Source organism: Bufo bufo, chromosome 1, assembly GCF_905171765.1.
Source record: "Bufo bufo chromosome 1, aBufBuf1.1, whole genome shotgun sequence".
Classification (NCBI taxonomy): domain Eukaryota; kingdom Metazoa; phylum Chordata; class Amphibia; order Anura; family Bufonidae; genus Bufo; species Bufo bufo.
This window is the reverse complement of record NC_053389.1, coordinates 547,776,861-547,799,467: the sequence shown is the minus strand read 5'-3', so window position 1 is coordinate 547,799,467 and position 22,607 is coordinate 547,776,861. Positions and strand designations below refer to the sequence as shown.

At 44.5% G+C, this 22,607-nt stretch overlaps 1 protein-coding gene across 4 annotated transcripts in view; it reads left to right on the top strand.

Annotated features, from left to right (window-relative positions):
* KIF21A (kinesin family member 21A) overlaps positions 1-22,607 on the top strand; it is a 175,348-nt gene that overhangs the window by 33,294 nt on the left and 119,447 nt on the right. For all 4 annotated transcript variants that reach the window (XM_040412374.1, XM_040412382.1, XM_040412389.1 and 1 more), the window contains exons 2-4: positions 16,727-16,949; positions 18,465-18,647; positions 22,328-22,477. In XM_040412374.1, coding sequence (XP_040268308.1) covers positions 16,727-16,949; positions 18,465-18,647; positions 22,328-22,477 — 556 coding nt within the window. The remainder of the gene's footprint in view (positions 1-16,726; positions 16,950-18,464; positions 18,648-22,327; positions 22,478-22,607) is intronic.

The following is a 22,607-nucleotide window of genomic DNA, read 5'->3' as shown; positions in this document are numbered from 1 at the left end:
TTACATAGCAATAACTCACAGATACAGACCCTCCACCAGCAGTTGACGCTTAATCGCAACTAGTGATATAAATACAGGCAGGATTAGGGTCCATTCACACATCTGCAAAATGGGTCCGCATCCGTTCTGCAATTTTGCGGAACAGGTGCGGACCAATTCATTTTCAATGGGGCTGGAATGTGCTGTCCGCATCTGGATTTGCGGATCCGCACTTCCATTCGGCAAAAAAATAGAACCTGTCCTATTCTTGTCCGTAATTGCGGACAAGAAAAGGCATCTTCTATGAGAGTGCCGGCGATGTGCACTCCGCAAAATGCGGAACGCACATTGCCAGTGTCTGTGTTTTGCGGATCTGCAAAATACATGCGGACGTGTGAATGGACTGCGCCCTCCCTGTCTACAGTGCCACCTTCTTCACCACAGCGCCGCCTCCGCAATCCTCCCGTCCCTCTGCCAGATCTCGCACGTGCACACTAGGCTCAGCCTGATGCGCCCGTGCGGACTCCTGGCAGCGGCTTTGTTGAGCGAAGTGCGCATGCGCCGGCCTGATGCGCATGCGCACGTCGCTCAACGAAGGGAGGGTGGCGCTGGGCACCAGGCGGTGATGGGTGCGGCTGGGCACCCTGTATTAACGGACGTCCCCTTGGGCACCTTAGGTAGGTGATTGACAGGTTATAAAAACCTGTTTTTTGGGCTAATAGAGCCACAAGCAGGTTTAATAAGACCAGCCTAGGATTCATGTTATTAGTACGGACATGGGCTTATGTTTAGGTTATAGGGGTAAAATCTCATGACAGAATCCCTTTAAATATTTTCATTTTCTTAATTCCCGGAAAACCCCTTTTAAGGAGCTTGTCAAAGAAATAAGAAATTAATTTGTGCTATACAGATACATTTTATTGAATAATTCAGTGGCTATACACAATTTTCTAATTAGATGCAATTACAAAAGTATTCAGATCCAGGTGCTGGTTTGAAAACTGTAGAATATTTTTTTTCGTGGGACAACCCCTTTAAATGGATTGTCTCACTTCAGCAAATGGCATTTATCATGTAGAGAAAGTTAATACAAGGCACTTACTAATGTATTGTGATTATCCATATTGCTTCCTTTGCTGTCTGGATTCATTTTTCCATCACATTATACACGGCTTGTTTCTATGGTTACAGCCACCCTGCAATCCAGCAGCGGTGGCTGTGCTTGCACACTATAGGAAAAAACGCAGGCCTCTCTGGTGTCCGGGACTACAGGAGTCCGGATATACCATAGTTTTTTTCTATAGTGTACAAACACGCCCACAGCTGCTGCATTGCAGAGTAGTCGTAACCACTCTGCAGTTTATAATGTGATTAAAAAATGAATGAAGCCAGCAAATGAGGCAATATGGACAATCACAATACATTAGTAAGTGCCTTGTATTAACTTTCCCTACATGATAAATTAAGTTTGCTGAAGTGAGACAACACCTGCTTTGTCCATTAAACTCCATGGAAGTCACTTATGTCAATCAGCCAATGGATACATTACTTACTAGATGATATGAACAAATGCTACCTGCTACTCCTGTCCTGTTAGTGTTCATCGTAGCGCTACTAGGGGTGACCAGATGTTGTAATGATGCCTCCCTAGATAACCACACCAGCAGCTGGGGCGAAGTGTCCCTCCACAGCAAAGGCAGGATTTACACGCCCACTGCAAGGCCTCCATACTGTGTCCCAAACAGAACCTGGACTTGTTGCCAAAGGGGCCTAAGGCTGTGGTAGCTAGCTGTCAATGGAAGGACTTGTAATGGGTACCATGACACCAAATTTCCATCTGCTAAGCACTTTGGGCAGAGACTGGTGTGTAATGAAGGTGACCTCTGTCTGGATGGTGGTCAACAAAACTGTGGGAGCTTCTCGTTCTTGTCGGTGGATCAAACGATCATTTTTACTGGTGGTCTATCTGACCTACTGCTTCCAAAACCTCCAGCTAGGTCAGAACAGTATAGATTAAACAACCATCCAGCTTCCCTCAGTCCATTGATGTGCCCCTCTTAAAGTTTTTCAGCTGGGCAAAATAGCTTTAAGAGCATTATGAAGGCATGTCTAGCAGTCAATGATCTTTTACTCTACCCCGAAGTAGCCTCTGAGAGCCTTTTTATAGTGCGGTGGGGAAAGCACTTTTACGCCCTCCAGTGGCAACGCTTATGCCTTGTCCACATTTCCATTTTTTTTTACTGACGTGAGCTGCTTTTTCTACGACAGCACACATGCTCATTGATTTAAATGTGTCTGTTCACGTTTCAGTATTTTACTGACCGTGGGTCAGAAAAAAAAATCACGGAGACATGCACTACTTTTGATCCGTGATGCGGACCAAGCACGTCCATAAAAGTCTATGGGTCCATGAAAATGGCATCCGTGTTGCGTCCGTTTTTCACTGAAGACTGATGGGAGATTCTTTTGGAAATTATTTTCAGCTGAGCACACGGATGGTAAAAATGGACACACGGACCAACCACGGATCCTTCACGGACATCTTCATGGATGAAACATGTAAGCTTTTTTCACGGACATGACACTGATACGGAAATATGGACGGTCATTTACGGTCTTGAAATATGCCTTTTTATTATAGGCTTATATTTAGACTGGAGCTGGATGCGCCAAAGTAATGTAGAGGCCGGCGCCTCTTCATGACTTCAAAGGATCCACCGCCAGATATAAGGCTTATTAAGAATGGCGTCTAAAACGTGGGTCTTAATAAATGACCCCTTAGTGTCAATCAGATCGCACCTGTAATCATTTACCATCTGCCTGAGATATAACTGCACGCTGACGTTCGCAGCAATCTGCCATTTCTATCTGCGTGCTGTAAAAGGAGGGTAATTAGGGCTGCGGACTATTACTGCGCCTTTGGCTCACCCGGATAATGCCAGGGGATAAAAGGGACAACCCCTGCCCTGAATAGAGCAGTCTTATCATGAAACTATGTAATATGCATTTAATGGCAAACAGGTACTTTTTGGGTATAAATGGCTATCGTTTAGTCACACTTTTATGTTTTACTATTTGACAGCATTACTCACTAGCCTTCTTAAACGTTGTACAGCCCATCGGAGGTACTGGAAAGAGGGCTGCCAGCGTACAACCTGCCTCAGGGCTGCTGAAATCTGAAACGGCCCCATTCTTCACCAGCACAATTGCATTATTGCAAATGTAACATATAGCCATGATCCGTCTGAAAGGAAGCCAACACCAGTGACTCACAGGACTTTATTTAATAAGGAAGAAAGCGGCTACTTAATCTTATTAGTCTTTTCTGTCCTTTGCAGGGGAACTAAAGAAACTCAAGCATTTTCTATTCTTCTGTGTTGTATGGACAGTCTGGAAGCGGCTGTGCACCGAGTTCCCTGACTTCCGATCTCCACCTTTGATCGTCCGTAGACTAAACTATGACAGCGCTCTGCAAGGGAGCGTTTACTTGATATCCAGATAGAATCCGTGATTAATAGTGTTCTAAGGGGTTTTCAGAAAAATCGGACATTTTTATTTTCATTTTTTTTAAAGGCAGAGAATTAGTGACATTTCCAGACTGTAAAGGTTCCCATTCATCCAGGTCATGGTATATCTGTAGTAATAAGTCTGACCTTGAAGACGTTTCTGTAGGCATCTGACTTGCTATCATTTGGAATCTAATTGAGAAAGCCAGTCGGATGACTAGAGAAATGTCTTTGAGGGAAAATACAAGTCCTGTCGCTCTGCCATCTTACTACTACTATCGCTTTAAGGCCGGGTTGCAGGCATGATAAAATAGCGCAGCGTTTTTCTGGTAAAATGCTGGGTTTTCTAACAGACCTGATAAATCCCATTGTAGTCATAAAGCTGCCAGTGTTATCCAATACATTCCAGAACTGTAAGGGTTACATAGCATCATAGATCAATATAATTCTATGTGAACCCTGTCAGTGCTGGGAGGGCAGGCCGGGTGCTGCGATGCGGGCTCGCTGCGGGAGGAACGCTCGTCTGCAAGGGGCTTAAGGCCTCATGTGATTTGTGTGCCTTTTGGCCCATAATACTGTGTGCAATTGTTAGACTTTTCTATGTTACTATTCAACTCACTTATCATTTTTGTTCACTTCGGTGATATAAGTTTATTATGCGACTGTAATCAAGTCTGAACTCCTATATTTGATATTTTCTCTGTATCATGGAAAAGTATTTTTTGTTTTATTTGTTTTAAAAAACTTTAATAAAAAGAATTTTACAAGAAAAAAGTGCGTGAGGTTCCCTTTTCATGGGTCATTTTTAAAGGGAGCTTTTTTTCGTTGCGCTTACATTTACTACTGTATTTAGATTTTGTGGTAATCATGACCCAATGTAATTCGTATCTCTGTGATACAGAGCCCAACTAAATTTGTGTGAATTAGATCTTGGGGAAATGTGGGTGGGATTTTAAACTCTTTTCAGCTCTGATTTTTAGGGCTTGTGTACATCTCTCTAATTAATGTTGGAACAGATCCATCCATATTACCAAATTGTTCAGATTGCTAAAGAGACGTATTCCAGCAATGCAGTATTAGAAAAAAATGCTTAAAGGGGTTGTCCCATGAAAAATATTTTGCAGTTTTCAAACCAGTAACTGGAGCTGAATATCTGGATCTTGCTTTTGAATATGCAAGTAATTAAAAATTTGGTATAACCACTGAGTTATTCAATAAACTTTACCTGTATATCGCTGTTTTCCCCCCTTATTTTCATGTGCACACATTTTCAGTGCCACCCGAGCTGTGATAGGTAGAGAGCTGCAGCAGAAAGGGACCCCCCCCCCTGAGCTGCAAGCTTGATATAGCTCTAGTAGAGCAATTGAAGCAGTGAATGTGGAGATCTCTGGATCCATGTGAGGTGCAGGACTGGTTCTAGATGTGTTAGAGATTGTCATGGTCTGTATGATGTCTGATTTTAATTTCCTACATCAATCAAGGGATAACCCCCTTTAATTTTTCTGCACTAGTTGAAGGGCCGTAGCAGTGCACAGATGGGAGGGACGTCACACTGCTGGTCCAGATGAAGCTCTCTGTGCAGGAGACCCTTTTTTCCTTCATTGTGAACACACTGGGCATCATTTATTTTTGGTCTTGCGTTTAAAAGTGTGATAAATGAAAACAGACTTAGGCCTCCTGCACACGACCGTAGGTGTCCCGTTGCCACTGTGCAGACCGCATTTGCGGATCCGCAATACACAGGCACCGTTCCGTGTGCAGTCACTTCAATGGGTCCTCAAATCCGGAGATGCGGAACAGAAACACGGAATGGAACTCTACGGAAGCACTACGGAGTGCTTCCGTGGGGTTTCGTCCCATACTTCCGTTCCGCAAAAAGATAGGACATGTCCTATCTTTTTGCGGAACGGCCGAATCATGGACCCATTAAAGTGAATGGGTCCGCGATCTGCTGCGGCTGCCCCATGGACGGTATTCGTGCATTGCGCACACGTTCATATGCAGGAGGCCTTATAATGACTTTGTGAAATCGAGCTCTGTATGACGAATCAGAATTTCATATGTACTAGTGGTGTGAAAGACTTCATATGGAAAAAGCATTGCATGGACACAGGCTGCTCTGTTTTGTACAGTGGCTCGGCTGTTTGCTAATGCTTTCCTCCATGCTTGTAATGCCTGCCTGTAGAGGCATTATATAACACTTAGCTCTATAATATTGGCTTTAGGCTAACTAAACTGGAACACGCTGACTTACAGATACTCCCTTATGATCTTTAGACGTGTGGGTCTGATGGAGTAATGTTCATGTCACCATAAAGTATTCTTAAAGGGACTAAAGATAAATAAAACCCAGTGGGGGATTGTGTTATAGCATTTCACTCCAGATTTCTGTTGTAAAAAAAAAAAAATATCACATTTTGCCACAAATCCTGTTTTGTGCAGGAATTTGTATCCCTCTTTTTATGCTGGGCACGACATTTTCCTAAAACAATGGCAGGAGGGGTCGGGGCATGTGTGGATTGCCATATTTATCAGTGTTTGCAGCTCTTATATATGAGACCTGGAAACTACATCTACATTCTTGCGTATAATTCATTTCCTGGCACACAGACCTCCCGAAATGAGATTTTTGGAGTGTTACGCCAATGTATATATGTATATAATCTAGTTTGTGACAACCCCTTTCTAACAAAGCTAGAACCAGCCCTGTACCTCACATGGATCCAGAGATCTCTCCATTCATTGCTCCAATTGTTCTACTAGATTTATTTCAATCTGGCAGTTTAGAGGCATGTCCTTTCTGATGAGTGTGTCCTTTGTCCTGCAGCTGGTGGCAGTTCCGTCTCTGTGGGCAGGACAGAGAAATTAGAAAAAGAGCAAACAGCAGGTGGCGCTATACAGATGGATTGCTTTAAAGGGATTCTGTCACCACATTTTACCCCCTACAGTAAAGCATAGCTACTTGTAGGTCTCCCTGAGCTGTATTAAATGATGCCCTTATTAACTAATAGTCTTGATTTATTTCTTTATAAAATCGATTTTAGTGATATGCTAATGACTTGCATAAGGTGCCCAAGGGGATGTCCTTTCCCAACTTGGTGCCCAGCCGCACCCCTCGGTCCGGTGCCCAGCGCCACCTTCCTGAGTCCAGCGCCGCCTCTATTATAATATATTCAAGAGCCGGCGAGCTGACGTAATCCCTGAGCCTGTTTGAAATCCCACACGTGCGCTCTGCACACTGTAGTCTGCGCCCGTGCGGACTACAGGTAATGGCATCGTCGAGTGAAGTGCGCATGCGCAGGGATCAGGCTCAGGGATTACGTCAGCGCGCCGGCTCTTGAGTATATTATAATAGCGGTTGCGCTGGACTCAGGAAGGTGGCGCTGGGCACCGGACCGAGGGGTGTGGCTGGGCACCAAGTTGGGAAAGGACATCCCCTTGGGCACCTTATGTAAGTCATTAGCATATAACTAAAATCGATTTTATAAAGAAATAAATCAAGACTATTAGTTAATAAGGGCATCATTTAATACAGCTCAGGGAGACCTACAAGTAGCTATGCTTTACTGTAGGGGGTAAAATGCGGTGACAGAATCCCTTTTAAATAACCCAGTAGCTAGAATACATTTCCAATTACATGCAATTACAAAAGTATTCATATCCATATGCTGGTTTGAAACCTGTAGAATATTTTTCATGGGACAACCGTTTTAAAACTAACACATGAAATAACATTATAAATATGTTCCCCAATAGCAATCACCTATGTCTTTCTGATGCTATAGTGATCACAAATCAGTTACAATAAACAGTGAAAACAAATGGTTTTACTAGTAAAATTGTTACTGACTAATAATTCTTCTGATCGCCTGTGAGAAGGAACCTCAGGGGTGAAAGAAGGGCAAGACAATCATCCTGTCTAAATATAGGCAGAATGTCGCACCTCAGATTTACATTTCGGAATAAGCTGGGGTAGTGCATGACTCCTTGCATGCTCTGCCACATTCAAATGGGGGGCGTATCAACCACTGCAAGTAGTCATGTGAAAATGACCTTTCTTGTATGCGGGTAGGTAACGTGGCAGTGAATGTCTCCGACACTGCAAAAAACTTTTCATACACTGCATTTCTATTGCAGAAGTCGCTGCTGAAGTGTATTACCAGACCCTTCGAGAAGCCAGTCACAGTGTGCAGCTCATGAACAGCATAGGCAGCAGTGGTCTTTGTTAGATAACCTACTGTAAGGATAGTCCGTTTCACCCAAGCTATCCGAAAGATGGAAAATAACTTTTAGGGCTCATGCACACGACCGTATATTTGGTCTGCATCCGATTTGCATTTTTTTTCCAGATTGGATGTGGACCCGTTCATTTCAGTGGGGCTGCAAAGTATGTGGGCAGCTGTCACAGACTTTCCTGCAACAGGTAGCAGGAGATCGGTGAGACTGGCAACCCGTGGTTTGATCTTACATGTTTTCTGTTTGGATCTAATGATGTCTGTGTTGTTTCTGGTGCTTGCCACAACTTCTTTCCCCAGGTGTGGCTATTAGGGTCATTTAACCTTCTCTATTTATTGTTGTTTCTGGTGCTTGTCACAACTTCTTTCCCCAGGTGTGGCTATTATGGTCATTTTACCTTCTCTATTTATAGTTGCTTCTCCCACAATGCTGTGAGGTTTATAGCTTCTGTTTTGGACCTTTGGATAGATTGTGTTTGGATCTCGGCTGAGTTCCTGGTGCTTCCATTGATCTTTTGAAGTTAAGTCTTTCCTTTTCCTTTTGTATTTTGTTTGGGTTCTGTGTGCTGCATTTCCCTATTGTTTGTATTAGGCCTGAAGGAGACTCCTGTTCATCCTTCCTTTTGTACCAGGGTCCTAAAGGGATAGATAGAACTCTAGATATTCCTGCGTATGAACTCACCTACTTTTGGGGTCTGTTCATACTGGTAGTCAGTCAGGATTTTGGTTAGGGTTTTCACTAGGAGTTGTCCATCTTCCTCCCGTAGTTCTCAGGCCTGATTCCCTGCCCCCCCCCCCCCCCTTCCCCCTTATGAGCAGTGTGGTGTTTCCCTCCCACACCGAAGCGTGACAGCAGCACTGTGTGCGCTGTCTGCATCTGTACATCTGTTCTACGGCCCCACAAAAAAGATAGAACATGTCCTATTATTGCCCGTTTTGCTAACAAGGATAGGACATTTTTACAGTAGTTTTAAAAATAAAAAAAATTGGTAGCTTGCACATGGCCAGGACCTGTGTTTTGCAGACTGTACAATGGATACAGTGTTTTGCATGAGCCCTTATTACGTACTGGATGCGGCACTGTCCAAAAATGCACAGCTTGCAATATCCATTGAAGATCTACTTGTCCATACAGTAAATGACAGCCAGATTAATGGTGTCTGTGCAGACGATTCAACTGTCTTCTGCTAAGTCATGTGAAGATATTTATTTTCTGAAAATCCCTTTAAAGCAGATCTGTCATTAGACTGTGCAGCCCTATGTAAGGCCAGTAGGGCCACCCTCCTGCACTTGGTTAATAGGAGCGATCAGCAATCCACCAGACACACAGTGTATTGATGACGGGAGCGCTCCCCATGTCTCTACCCTCTCTGATTTACAGCTGTATGCTGTCTGTCTCCCTAGACACATGCCTGTCACTCGCTGGGAGTGCTCTGCTCATGTTTGCATCAGACTAAGCTATGTCCGGTGTTTTTGACTATTAGGAGGGCGTCCCTGCCCTGTAGTATGCTGCGCTTACATAGGTCAACCTAGTCTGATGACAGATCTACTGTAATGGTTTTCCCATCATGTAAATTGCTAGCGATCCGACCTCTGGGACTCCCACCGCTCCTGAGAGTGAAGGGGATGTGTCCTCCTCACTGTTTTTCCTGAAACACAGAGGATCCACGACCCCCCCACTGTGCAGGAAACATGGCCCCTTACTGGTGCACTGCAGTTCCATGCAAAGCTGGGTGGCTATGAGCATCACTGAGGTGGACAAGCTTAGAAAGGGTCGAAGAGTTAAATTTGGGTTGGGGTCCCTTCATTCTTGGGACTGGTGAGGGTCCCAGAGGTTGGACATCCATGGATCATAAAGTGATGCCATAGTCTAGCAGTATATGATCACTTTATACGAGTACATGAGTAAAACCTCTTATAGGGGGAGATTACGACTTGCATTGTGTACACAGGTCTTAGGGCAGGTTCACATCTCCGTGGTGAACTCCGGCACTGTAATCCGCTCACTGTATCCGGCTTTCAGCCGACAAAAAATGCTACACGCAAAAATTTTTGTCTGGCAGAAAGTCAGTGAATGGGGACTCAGCGGTGCGCAGTGGTCTGACGGATACGTTTAACTCCATCAGTCTGTTCCTCCGCCGGAACAGACTACCGGAGTTCACAGCGCAGATGTGATCCCAGCCTTAATTTGTCTGCACTGCTGTGAGATGATCCACATGTGAACTACAGCAGTAATTAGAGATGAGCGAATTTTATATTTTGAAATTTGTTCACGCTTCGTTTTCTGGTAAAAGCAGAATTGCGTTATGGATTCGGTTACCACGGACTATAACGCAATTTTATGTCGGAATGTATAACAGAATGCCTTTTAGAGGCATTTTGTTATTCTTTCAGCCATAATAGAAGTCTATGAGCTGCAAAATGGATCCATCCCGTTTGTTAGGCTACTTTCACACTCTCATTTGGTGCAGATCCGTCATGGATCTGCACAGACGGATCTGCACCGATAATACAACCGCATGCATCCGTTCAGAACGGATCCGTTTGTATTATCTTCTTTAACATTGCCAAAACGGATCCGTCTTGAACACCATTGAAAGTCAATGGGGGGCGGATCCGTTTTCTATTGTGCCAAATTGTGTCAGTGAAAACGGATCCGTCCCAATTGACTTACATTATGTGTCACATTATAAAAGCTTTTTAGATCTGACAGTATATTCTAACACAGAGGCGTTCCCATGGTGATGGGGACGCTTCAGGTTAGAATATACTAAAAGAACTGTGTACATGACTGCCCCCTGCTGCCTGGCAGGTGTTGCCAGGCAGCAGGGGGCAGACCCCCCCCCCCCCCTGTATTTAACTCATTGGTGGCCAGTGCGGCCGGCCCCCCTCCCTCCCTCCCTTGTATTTAACACATTGGTGGCCAGTGCGGCCGGCCCCCCCTCCCTCCCTTGTATTTAACACATTGGTGGCCAGCGCGGCCGGCCCCTCCTCCCTCCCTCCCTTGTATTTAACACATTGGTGGCCAGTGCGGCCGGCCCCTCCTCCCTCCCTCCCTTGTATTTAACACATTGGTGGCCAGTGCGGCCGACCCCCCCTCCCTCCCCCAGTGCACCATATTGTGTCAACGTCAAACAGATCCATCCCCATTGACTTGTCAGGACGGCTCCGTTTGGCTCCGCACGGCCAGGCGGACACCAAAACGACTCTTTTTTTCATGTCCGTGGATCCTCCAAAAATCAAGGAAGATCCACGGAAGAAAAAACGGTCACGGAACAACGGAAATCCGTTTTGCGGACCGCAAAAAAAAAAAAAACGGTCGTGTGCATGAGGCCTAATGGAAACGGGACTGATCCGTTATGCAGCCCATAGACTTCTATTATGACGAAATGAATAACGGAATGCCTCTAGAAGCTTTCTGTTATACATTCCGTCATAGAATTGCATTATGGTCCGTGTGAACGAATTTCATAACCTGAAATTCGCTCATCTCTAGTAGTAATGTATGCAAACTTTCTGGCACACATATTGTTAAATGGGTCTGGCTGTGGAGGTCCCATCTATGCGTCGCCTACACCTCTCCCACTTTTTACTAAATTAGCAAGGGTGTAAGAAAGAAGGGTAACATCACAAATTTTGGAGCAAGCAGGAAATTGGTGACTTTTCTACATCAGCAAAGTGTGGTAGAAACTAGTTAGATCTCCGTACAATCTTTATGTGTCTGGTCAGGAATAAGCTTGTCTACCACTTTTTGGTGGTGGTCACGTATATTGACTGTTTTGACCATGACCTTGTGCTCGGCACTTGTATACACAGAGTCTGCAGACACTCGTGCAGAGCCTGAGGCCATGGGAGATGGTATGTGCTTATATCATGTGACCCCTAGCGCAGTAAGATCACCATATGTCCATATCATTTATATGTCATGGGACATCCCCATATATCAATACATATTTCTGTGGGAAAAAGTTCAGTAAAACCTGTAATTTATACATTTAAATGTATGCTCATTCTGGGCTCTGACATCAAGGAGGAGGTCCTATCAGTGGTTGAAAGCTCTCTGTGTATACAGGGAAGGCTGTCAATCACTGATAGCACCGACTCCTCTGCTCGTTTTGGGCTCTGAAGTCGAGATCTAAATGTATATATTACAGGTTTTACTGAATCTTTTCCCATAAAACTATATATCAATCTGCTCAGCTCCTCCTGCTGCCTGCAGATCACATTGTATTTTCATGGTGACAGGTTCTCAATAAAGCCTTCCCTCTGCAGCCCACTTTAAGGCCTCTTTCACACTTGCGTTGTTGGGATCCGGCATGCACTTCCGTTGCCGGAGGTGCCTGCCGGATCCGGAAAAACGCAAGTGTACTGAAAGCATTTGAAGACGGAACCGTCTTCCAAATGCTTTCAGTGTTACTATGGCACCCAGGACGCTATTAAGGTCCTGGTTGCCATAGTAGGAGCGGGGAGCGGGGGAGCGGTATACTTACAGTCCGTGCGGCTCCCGGGGCGCTCCAGAATGACGTCAGAGCGCCCCATGCGCATGGATGACGTGATCACATGGATCACGTGATCCATGCGCTTGGGGCGCCCTGACGTCACTCTGGAGCGCCCGGGGAGCCGCACGGACGGTAAGTACACTGCTCCCCCGCTCCCCACTACACTTACCATGGCTGTCAGGACTTTAGCGTCCCGGCAGCCATGGTAACCACTCTGAAAAAGCTAAATGTCGGCTCCGGCAATGCGCCGAAACGACGTTTAGCTTAAGGCCGGATCCGGATCAATGCCTTCCAATGGGCATTAATTCCGGATCCGGCCTTGCGGCAAGTGTTCCGGATTTTTGGCCGGAGCAAAAAGCGCAGCATGCTGCGGTATTTTCTCCGGCCAACAAACGTTCCGTACCGGAACTGAAGACATCCTGATGCATCCTGAACGGATTACTCTCCATTCAGAATGCATTAGGATAATCCTGATCAGGATTCTTCCGGCATAGAGCCCCGACGACGGAACTCTATGCCGGAAGACAAGAACGCAGGTGTGAAAGAGCCGTGAAATTTAGGGTTAATTAGCCATTTCTGTTCAGTGTTATAAATCCATGTCATCACTCGCCAGAGGAAATCTTATCTACACAAATGTGTGTCAGGAAATGGTAGCCTACACCCGTTGGCTGACCTCCTGGCTTTCACACATTATCCATATCCGTGGCCCGGACAGTTCAGTAGTGGGTCCCATTCCTCACAGGGCCGGCTCTGCTGTGTCGCGGTTGTTTATTTCATAGTGAGGAAACACATGTGAGAACAGGTACGCTTTGGTTTTGTTATGTGTGTATTAGGTAGGTAGTTACTCGTTAGCCCTTTATTATACCCTATTATTATGACCTGAGAATCTACATTTATCAGAAACGGTTTAGTGCAGGCATTGTGTATAGTGTTTGTTACTTTCCTACTATTCACATCTATTATGTCATACCTGGTTAGTACTTTCTGAAGTAACCATGTGAACTGGAGCTTACTGCATGCTACATTGCTATCCTGTATTACACCTGATGATTTTTGGGGCGATGATCACTAACGGTTGTTCATAGTAACGCTTGTTAGCGATCATCTGGCAGTGTAATACTGCCGCCGATTGCTCAATGAACGAGCAAATGCTTGTTCATCAGGTGTTCCAAATCTTTGGACAGGTTAAAAAAATCATGGCTTGCAGGCGGCAGATTGTGGTGTCTAATCACGCTTTACTGTCGGCAAAGAACGATTCAGTATAGGAAAGAGCGATGGCATAACGATTGCTTCTTCCCGTACTGAGGAGGAGATCGCTGCATGTAATAGCTGTGGTCTCCTCCGCTAGCGAGCAAGCGATTGCTGGGAAGGAACACTTTAGGGCTGTTAGGGATGAGGAAGAAGTGCGGAGATCTTTATTTTGTTAGTTTTTTTTTTGTGAATTTTTGTGTGTTTACTGTTCCTTTAAATGATTGTCACAGTAATTTACCCTGATAGTACACAATAACCAGGTACACATATGTGGAGGATTGCTGTGCTATATTTTCAAGAATTAATGTGGTGTCCAGATGTTACATATGAGTAAATTACCGTTTAAGGCCAGTTTATTTGAACATTGCATTTTTGAGACATAACCCCCCCCCCCCCCCCCCATGAAGTCGCTTTGTTCAAAACTTAGTAATAATACTAATGTAGATTTGTCTCTGTACAGTATTAGAATGTATGGGCCCAGATGAGCCAAAGTTGGTTATTCGCGAAGTCGCACGTGTCTTCATTGAATAACTTCGGTAATTGATTTTCCACTTTAAAAAATCAATAACGAAGTTATTAAACAAAGTCACAAGCGACTTCATGAATAACTAACTTCGGCTCATCAGAGCCCATACATTCTAATACTATATGGTGATGAATCTCCATACAGTATTATTCCGAATTTTTAAAGAGGCGACTGAAAGTTTGAAAGTTTGCGTCGCTCAAGATTAGACAAGACCGTATACTCCTTGTGAATGCTGCAGTCAATTGCTGGCCTCAGTGACCATGGCTGTATACTAATTGGCGGCAGTGGTATCCTGGGTATATGGGCATGTCGTTGCTGCAGCCAAGAAGATGTCTTGGCTGCAGTGGCGGGGAGAATCGAAGCGGCGCTTGATAAAACACAAGTGTATTTTTTTTATTCTTATTATTTCATAAGGGGACATTTTTCAGACTATTCCTTCAAGCAGTGTTTCTGAATGTGAAACTGCAATGTGAAACTGCCTCTGCTTGAATGATATATGAGTAGAATGTGTGGCATTTGCTTTAAAATTATTTTATTTCATAGTATGAAATAATGTAAGGCTACTTTCACACTAGCGTTTTGGCTTTCCGTTTGTGAGATCCGTTCAGGGCTCTCGCAAACGGTCCAAAACGGATCAGTTTTGCCCTAAGGCTGGTTTCACATGTGCGTTGCGGAAAAAGATGCGGGTGCATTGCGGGAACATGCATGATTTTTCTGCGCAAGTGCAAAACATTGCAATGCGTTTTGCACGCGCGTGAGAAAAATCGGCATGTTTGGGACCCAGACCCGAACCCGGACTTCTTCACAGACGTTCGGGTTTGGGTTAGGTGTTGTGTAGATTGTATTATTTTCCCTTATAACATGGTTATAAGGGAAAATAATAGCATTCTTCATACAGAATGCTTAGTAAAATAGTGATGAAAATAGTGAAAATAATTTAACTCCCCTTAATCCACTTGTTCGCGCAGCCCGGCTTCTCTTCTGTCTTCATCTGTGAGGAAAAGGACCTGTGGTGACGTCACTGCGCTCATCACATGGTCCATCACCATGGTGATGGATCATGTGACGGACCATGTGATGAGCGCAGTGACGTCACCACAGGTCCTTTTCCTGTGCACAGCAAAGATGAAGAAAGAAGAGAAGCCAGGCTGTGCGAACAAGTGGATTAAGGTGAGTTAAATTATTATTATTATTTTTTTTTTAACCCCTCCAGACCTATTGTACTATGCATTCTGTATTAAGAATGCTATTATTTTCCCTTATAACCATGTTATAAGGAGAAGAGTAGGTAATATGGTTGGTCCCTTTTTAAGGCTCCATTCACACGTCCGCGGCTCTGGGAAAAAATAGAACATGTCCTATTCTTGTCTGCAATTAAGAATAGACATTTCTATGTGGGTGCCGGCCGGGTGTATTGCGGATCCGCAATGCACTATGGACGTGTGAATGGAGCCTTAAAAGGGACCAACCATATTACCTACTCTTCTCCACATCAGTAACTTTTATCTTTATACTCACTTCGGTTCCCCTGCTGTGCACTTGCAAACCGGCCATGCTATCTAGAGAAGACTAGCCCTGGGGTCCTCTCCATTATGTTTGCACACTGCAGAGTCCTTTCTATGTATCGCACAGCTGGTTTGCTTCAAAGAACCATTGTGAATATACAGATAAAAGTTACCGAAGCAGCAGATCAGAGTCTCTTTAAAAGGGTTGTCCGCTTTTTACCATTGATGAACTATCCTCAAGATAGGTCATCAATATGAGATTGGCGGTGGTGCCGGGAGTCAGACCACCGCTGATCTCATATTGATGACCTATCTTCAGGATAGCTGTTTGAAGAGAACCAAACCCTCATGAGCACTGCCTTCTCTGCTCACCGCAGCAATTACAGGGGTAAGTAGGTGTAATTTAAAAGTATGGCTTCCCCATTCAATCCTATTGGACGTCTCTGTCCAAGTGCATACTACAGAGCTATCCCATAGAAGTGAATAGGGACGCCATACTTGTAATTACACCTGCTCACCACTGTAATTGCTGCGGCGAGCAGGTAAACAGAGCAGAGAAAGCAGGATAGGTCATCATTGAGATTGGCGGGGTAAAGGGAGATGGACCCCCACCGGTCCGAGGATAGATCATCAATAGTAAGAAGGGGACAACCCCTTTTAACTGAATGGCTGGCAACTTCAGTAGGCTTGGACATATGCTTTTTAAATACAGTATAAAACTAGTCCGCATATTTAAAAGCACATGTTTACCACTTAGGCTACTTTCACACTAGCGTCTTTTGCGGATCTGTCATGGATCTGCAAAAACGCTTGCGTTCCAATAACCCCTGTAAGATAGTCATGTCAGCAGAGGGGAGCGGCACTCTCCATTCAAGCCAGTGACAGGCCTCACCATTTCTGCAATTCCTGTTCACTTGATTGATTCCATTCATTCTCTGCTTTCTCTCTAGAGACCCACCTATGAGATGTTTTTGGCTTATCCATATGCAATAATTGTCTAAAATGTCCTTTAGAAGGAAGATGGAGCTAGATTGTGCCTGAGATGTCAGTAATGCTGGCTTATCTGACGTAATGGTAGAAAGTTATTTCTGTGTGTCTCGCACACTTGCCAGATATTCCTGAATAGGCTGTATTCATTGCCAGGAATCGCGGTATACTGATTTTCTTAACAAACTGGTTTCAGAAAATGTTTGATTTCTTCATTTTTTTTTTTTTTTTCTTTTAGAATTCGTCCTCAGCTTGCCAAAGAAAAAATTGAAGGCTGTCATATCTGCACTTCTGTGATACCTGGCGAGCCACAAGTCTTCCTAGGAAAAGATAAGGCATTCACATTCGACTATGTCTTCGACATTGATTCCAAACAAGATGAAATCTACTTGCAGTGTACAGAGAAACTTATCGAAGGCTGCTTTGAAGGATATAACGCCACAATCTTTGCTTATGGCCAAGTAAGAACGCTAACACTGGGGTCCGAATGTTATATTTGATTTTAGAAATTACTTTAGAAAAACAACTAAATCCTGTAGTGCTGGGCCCGTACTGCAACCAGGGCAAACCTGCTTTTATGTCACTTGATGTTTTGCCGCCCAGGTAGTCAGAATAGCTCTTACTATGGTAGTTACAGCAATGTTTAACCCTTCCTATCTGTAAACTGTATCGCACGCGTGACCCTTCACTTCCCCCCCCTTCAGTAGGCATAGCAGCCTCTGCCTAGTAGTCACAGCTGGACTTCTTTATGACTACAGCAGGCCTTCCTCTAGCCCAGCTTCCCTCCCAGTAGTCCCAGCAAGACCCCCACTTAGCTACCATTGACATGTACTTGCCTGTTTCCACCTGCTGTCCAGTGTAATTATATATTTTTTAAATAATTGCAAAGCCCTCTCTAAAGGGCTAAATAATACATATAGCCAGTATAACCTCTTAAAAGTACCTGCCGTTATTGTATTGGTGCCAGCTACACTCGGCGTCTTGTGGTGTCCATGCCTCAGAGAGTCATAGCTGTTCTGGCGGCAATCTATAAACCATCGTCCAACAAAATAGAAAGCAAACCATGTGTAACTAAACTTTACCTAAAATACTCACTCCTCTTTTGTGTCCTTATGTCTTTAGATGCCTTTTTCATGGCTATGTCTAAAGGTCCCTTTACACAGGACGATCTAGCAGATTGTTGTGAAGGAGGCGTTCCTTCCTGACAATCTGATGATCGCTAGCAGAGGAGACCACTGCATTTACAGTATGGGGAGTAACAATCGCTAATGCCATCGCTCTTCCCCATACTGTCTCGTTGTTTCCCACCAGCATGTTGTTTACACCGCACGATCTGCCACTGGGAAATGATCTTTTCTGTTGCACAGAAGATACAATTGCCCGAGGCATGAGCATTTTGCGGTGCATTTACACCACCAGATAGTAACGCTGGTTAGCAATCATCTGTTCAGTAGCTGGCCCTTAAAGGGGTTATCCGAGACTATAAATAGCTCCCCCACATGCCGGGTCCCTCACAATGACTATACTTACCTAGCTCCCCGCACTGGTCCCCGCACTGTCACTGCTGCTTCTCCCTGTACACGGATGAAAACATACGGTGTCGGGGGGAGCAGCCAATGGCAGGCGGGGACGGGGAAGAGCCTCTCTAGCGTCACCCGCGATGCTTGTTCCCGCCCCCCCTGCCATTGGCTGCTCCCCCTGACACTGTATGTTTTCATCCGCGCACAGGGAGAAGCAGCAGCGGCAGTGCGGGGACCACGAGTGGCGCGGGGAGCCACGTAAGTATATTCATTGTGAGGGGCCCGGCATATGTGGGAGCTTTTAATAGTCTCGGATAACCCCTTTAAGTATAATTTGCCAAGCCTGTGACATGCAAGAATTGTAGACTGTCCCTGCAGTATCTATTATCTAAATTGTTATGCTACTTAACTTATTGCTGATGATACTGACTAACATACATTTTATTAAATATTCAGACAGGATCTGGTAAAACATACTCTATGGGAACTGGGTTTGACGTAAATATAACTGAGGAAGAGCAAGGTATCATCCCCCGAGCCATAAAGCATCTTTTCCGGCGAATTGATGAGCGAAAACAATCTGCACTGGAACAGGGTCTTACGCCGCCAGAATTTAAAGTGAATGCTCAATTCTTGGAGGTTTGTTTCATACATCACTTTTTCTTTATAATATAAGTAATTACCGTACATTATACCAGTATGTTTATGTAGTTTATTTCCTCATAGTGTAGCATTTATGGTTGGGCTGGTATTTAACCCCTTAAGGACTTAGGACTTACCGGTACGCCATGTTTGCCGAGTCCTTAAGGACCCAGGACGTACCGCTACGTCCTAACTTTAAAACTAAATTGCAGCGTGGCGGGGGTTAATTGGAACAGGATGTCCGCTAAAATCATTAAGCGGGCATCCTGTCACAACGCTGGGGGTGGGGGGGTCATTTGACCCCCCCGCATCAGCAATCTCCGCAAACCGCAGGTCAATTCAGACCTGCGGTTTGCGGCTTTTACCTGGTGCGGCGGCGGTGGTGCCATCGGGTCCCCATGGGGCTGTAGGGGGGACCCGATGGCATGGAAGGCAGCGCGATGCCTTCCTGAGGCATTGCGCCGCCTTCTGGTGACGAGCCTGTGAGATCCAGCCCCCTGGAGTTTTCCCCCCAAAAAATTAAGTTTCAAGTAAAAATAAACAAAAACGTAATTTTCCCCAAATAAAGTAAAAAAAAAAAAGTATACATATTAGGTATCGCCGCGTCCGTATCGACCGGCTCTATAAACATATCACATGACCTAACCCGAATGACATGAACACCGTAAAAAATAAAAACTGTGCTAAATAAACCATTTTTTGTCACCTTACATCACAAAAAGTGTAATAGCAAGCGATCAAAGTCATATGCACCCCAAAATAGTGCCAATCAAACCGTCATCTCATCCCGCAAAAAATTAGACCCTACCTAAGAGAATCGCCCAAAAACTGAAAAAACTATGGCTCTCAGAATACGGAGACACTAAAACATGATTATTATTTTTTTTTTTTAAATGATATTATTGTGTAAAACTTACATAAATAAATAAAGTATACATATTAGGTATCGCCGCGTCCATATCGACCGGCTCTATAAAAATGGGGTCACTTTTTTGGAGTTTCTACTCTAGGGGTGCATCAGGGGGGCTTCAAATGGGACATGGTGTAAAAAAAAAACAGTCCAGCAAAACCTGCCTTCCAAAAACCGTATGGCATTCCTTTCCTTCTGCGCTCTGCCGTGTTGCCTGTACAGCGGTTTTACGACCACATATGGGGTGTTTCTGTAAGCTACAGAATCAGGGCCATAAATATTGAGTTTGGTTTGGCTGTTAACCCTTGCTTTGTAACTGGAAAACAATTATTAAAATGGAAAATTTGCCAAAAAAGTGAAATTTTGAAATTGTATCTCTATTTTCCATTAATTCTTGTGGAACACCTAAAGGGTTAACGAAGTTTGTAAAATCAGTTTTGAATACCTTGAGGGGTGTAGCTTATAGAATGGGGTCATTTTTGGGTGGTTTCTATTATGTAAGCCTCGCAAAGTTACTTCAGACCTGAACTGGTCCCTAAAAATTGGGTTTTTGAAAATGTCTAAAAAATTCCAAGATTTGCTTCTAAACTTCTAAGCCTTGTAACATCCCCCAAAAATAAAATACCCCATTCCCAAAATGATCCAAACATGAAGTAGACATATGGGGAATGTAAAGTAATAACTATTTTTGGAGGTATTACTATGTATTATAGAAGTAGAGAAATTGAAACTTGGAAATTTTCAATTTTTTGCTAAATTTGGTATTTTTTTTTTTTTTTATAAATAAAAATTTCTTCTTTTGACTTAATTTTACCAGTGTCATGAAGTACAATATGTGACGAAAAAATATTCTCAGAATGTCCTGGATAAGTCAAAGCATTTTAAAGTAATCAGCACTTAAATTGACACTGGTCAAATTTACAAAAAATGGCCAAGTCCGTAAGGTGAAATAGGGCTGAGTCCTACCACTCCTGATATGCCAGCTTTAATAGCTACCTGCATTCTCAGTGTAATCACAATTCTGGAACATCTATTCTTATGGCTCTATGATGTGCCATTCCTTTATTATTTGTACTAGAAGTTATGAATGAATTGCTATTAGTACAGAGGGGAGGTAACCATTTGGGGGGGGGGGGGTGGTGTACCTGCACAGACTGACTCTATGACTCTATCCAATCAGTGCTGCCATTGTCATTGTCAGACTGTGCAGTTACACCCCCCCCACCCCCAACTGGTTACCTCCCCTCTGTACCCTTACTGAAGGCTAATAGCAATTCATTCATAACTTTTAGTAGAAATAACAGAGGAATGGTACAACATAGAGCCATAAGAATAGATGTTCCAGAATTGTTATTACACAGGGAATGTATGGAGCTATTAAAACAGAAATGTCAGGAGCGGTGACAGGTCCTCTTTAATTACCTTGCTGCCTTGGTGAATTAAAGTAATCCAAGTAATGAAGAAAGAGCTGAAGCATCTGCGGGACAGGGGGGGGGGGGATCAGATTTATTGCACAGGGTTATTCAAAACCTTTGCTTTCAGCTCTAGTGTTTGGTGACCTTGTATTTCCTTCCTGTGCTGAACACTGGCAGCTGCATCAATGTTCAGCATGGTTTGTATGGCTACAAGACCTGGTTAAGGTATAACCCGGTCTGCCTATTGCATTTTCACATAAAAACGTTCATGGGCTCTAATGTTAAGCAATAATGTGCACCCATTTTCTTACTAGGAAGATTTTGTGTATTGGATGTTGTTGCATCAGGCTAAAATGCTTATGTGAATGTATATAAAATGTAGGGCAGGAACTCAAAAAAAACAACAGCTTTGAATTAGACCCAGCCCTGCACCTCACATAGATCCAGAGATCTCCCCATTCATTGCACCAGTTGCTCTGCCAGCTCAGGGGGGCGTGTTCATTCTGCGGCAGCTCAGGGGGGCGTGTTCATTCTGCGGCAGCTCAGGGGGGCGTGTTCATTCTGCGGCAGCTCAGGGGGGCGTGTTCATTCTGCGGCAGCTCAGGGGGGCGTGTTCATTCTGCGGCAGCTCAGGGGGGCGTGTTCATTCTGCGGCAGCTCAGGGGGCGTGTTCATTCTGCGGCAGCTCAGGGGGCGTGTTCATTCTGCGGCAGCTCAGGGGGGCGTGTTCATTCTGCGGCAGCTCAGGGGGCGTGTTCATTCTGCGGCAGCTCAGGGGGCGTGTTCATTCTGCGGCAGCTCAGGGGGCGTGTTCATTCTGCGGCAGCTCAGGGGGCGTGTTCATTCTGCGGCAGCTCAGGGGGCGTGTTCATTCTGCGGCAGCTCAGGGGGCGTGTTCATTCTGCGGCAGCTCAGGGGGCGTGTTCATTCTGCGGCAGCTCAGGGGGGCGTGTTCATTCTGCGGCAGCTCAGGGGGGCGTGTTCATTCTGCGGCAGCTCAGGGGGCGTGTTCATTCTGCGGCAGCTCAGGGGGCGTGTTCATGCTGCGGCAGCTCAGGGGGCGTGTTCATGCTGCGGCAGCTGTCTCCCTATCACAGCTCAGGAGGAAGTTGAATGATTGGAACGGAGTAGGTGCATCCATTCTAGCGAGGTGGACAGAGAAATAAGAAAAAGAAGAAACAGTGGGGGGCGCTATACAGATACATTTTATTAAATAACTTGGCTGCTTTACAAAATGTTTAATTAGATGCAATTACAAAAGTATTCAGATCCAGGTGCTGGTTTGAAAGTGCAGAATATTTTTCATGGGACAGCCCCTTTAATACACTTCCTTATCTATTGTTCTGTTTTAGCTTTACAATGAAGAGATACTTGATTTGTTTGACACAACACGGGACATTGAAGACAAGCATAAAAAGTCTAACATAAAGATCCATGAAGATTCAAATGGAGAAATCTATACAGTTGGAGTAACGACACGTAATGTGGCCACCGAAGGAGAGGTGTGTGCGTTTCCATATGTTCCTGGAACTGTTTATGTTTAATATGTTCTGCTTTACTCCTTTTTTTTTTCCATTTACACTGACAACAAGAAAAAGTATTAGTGTCTCAGTGATTGCCCATGTATGCGGT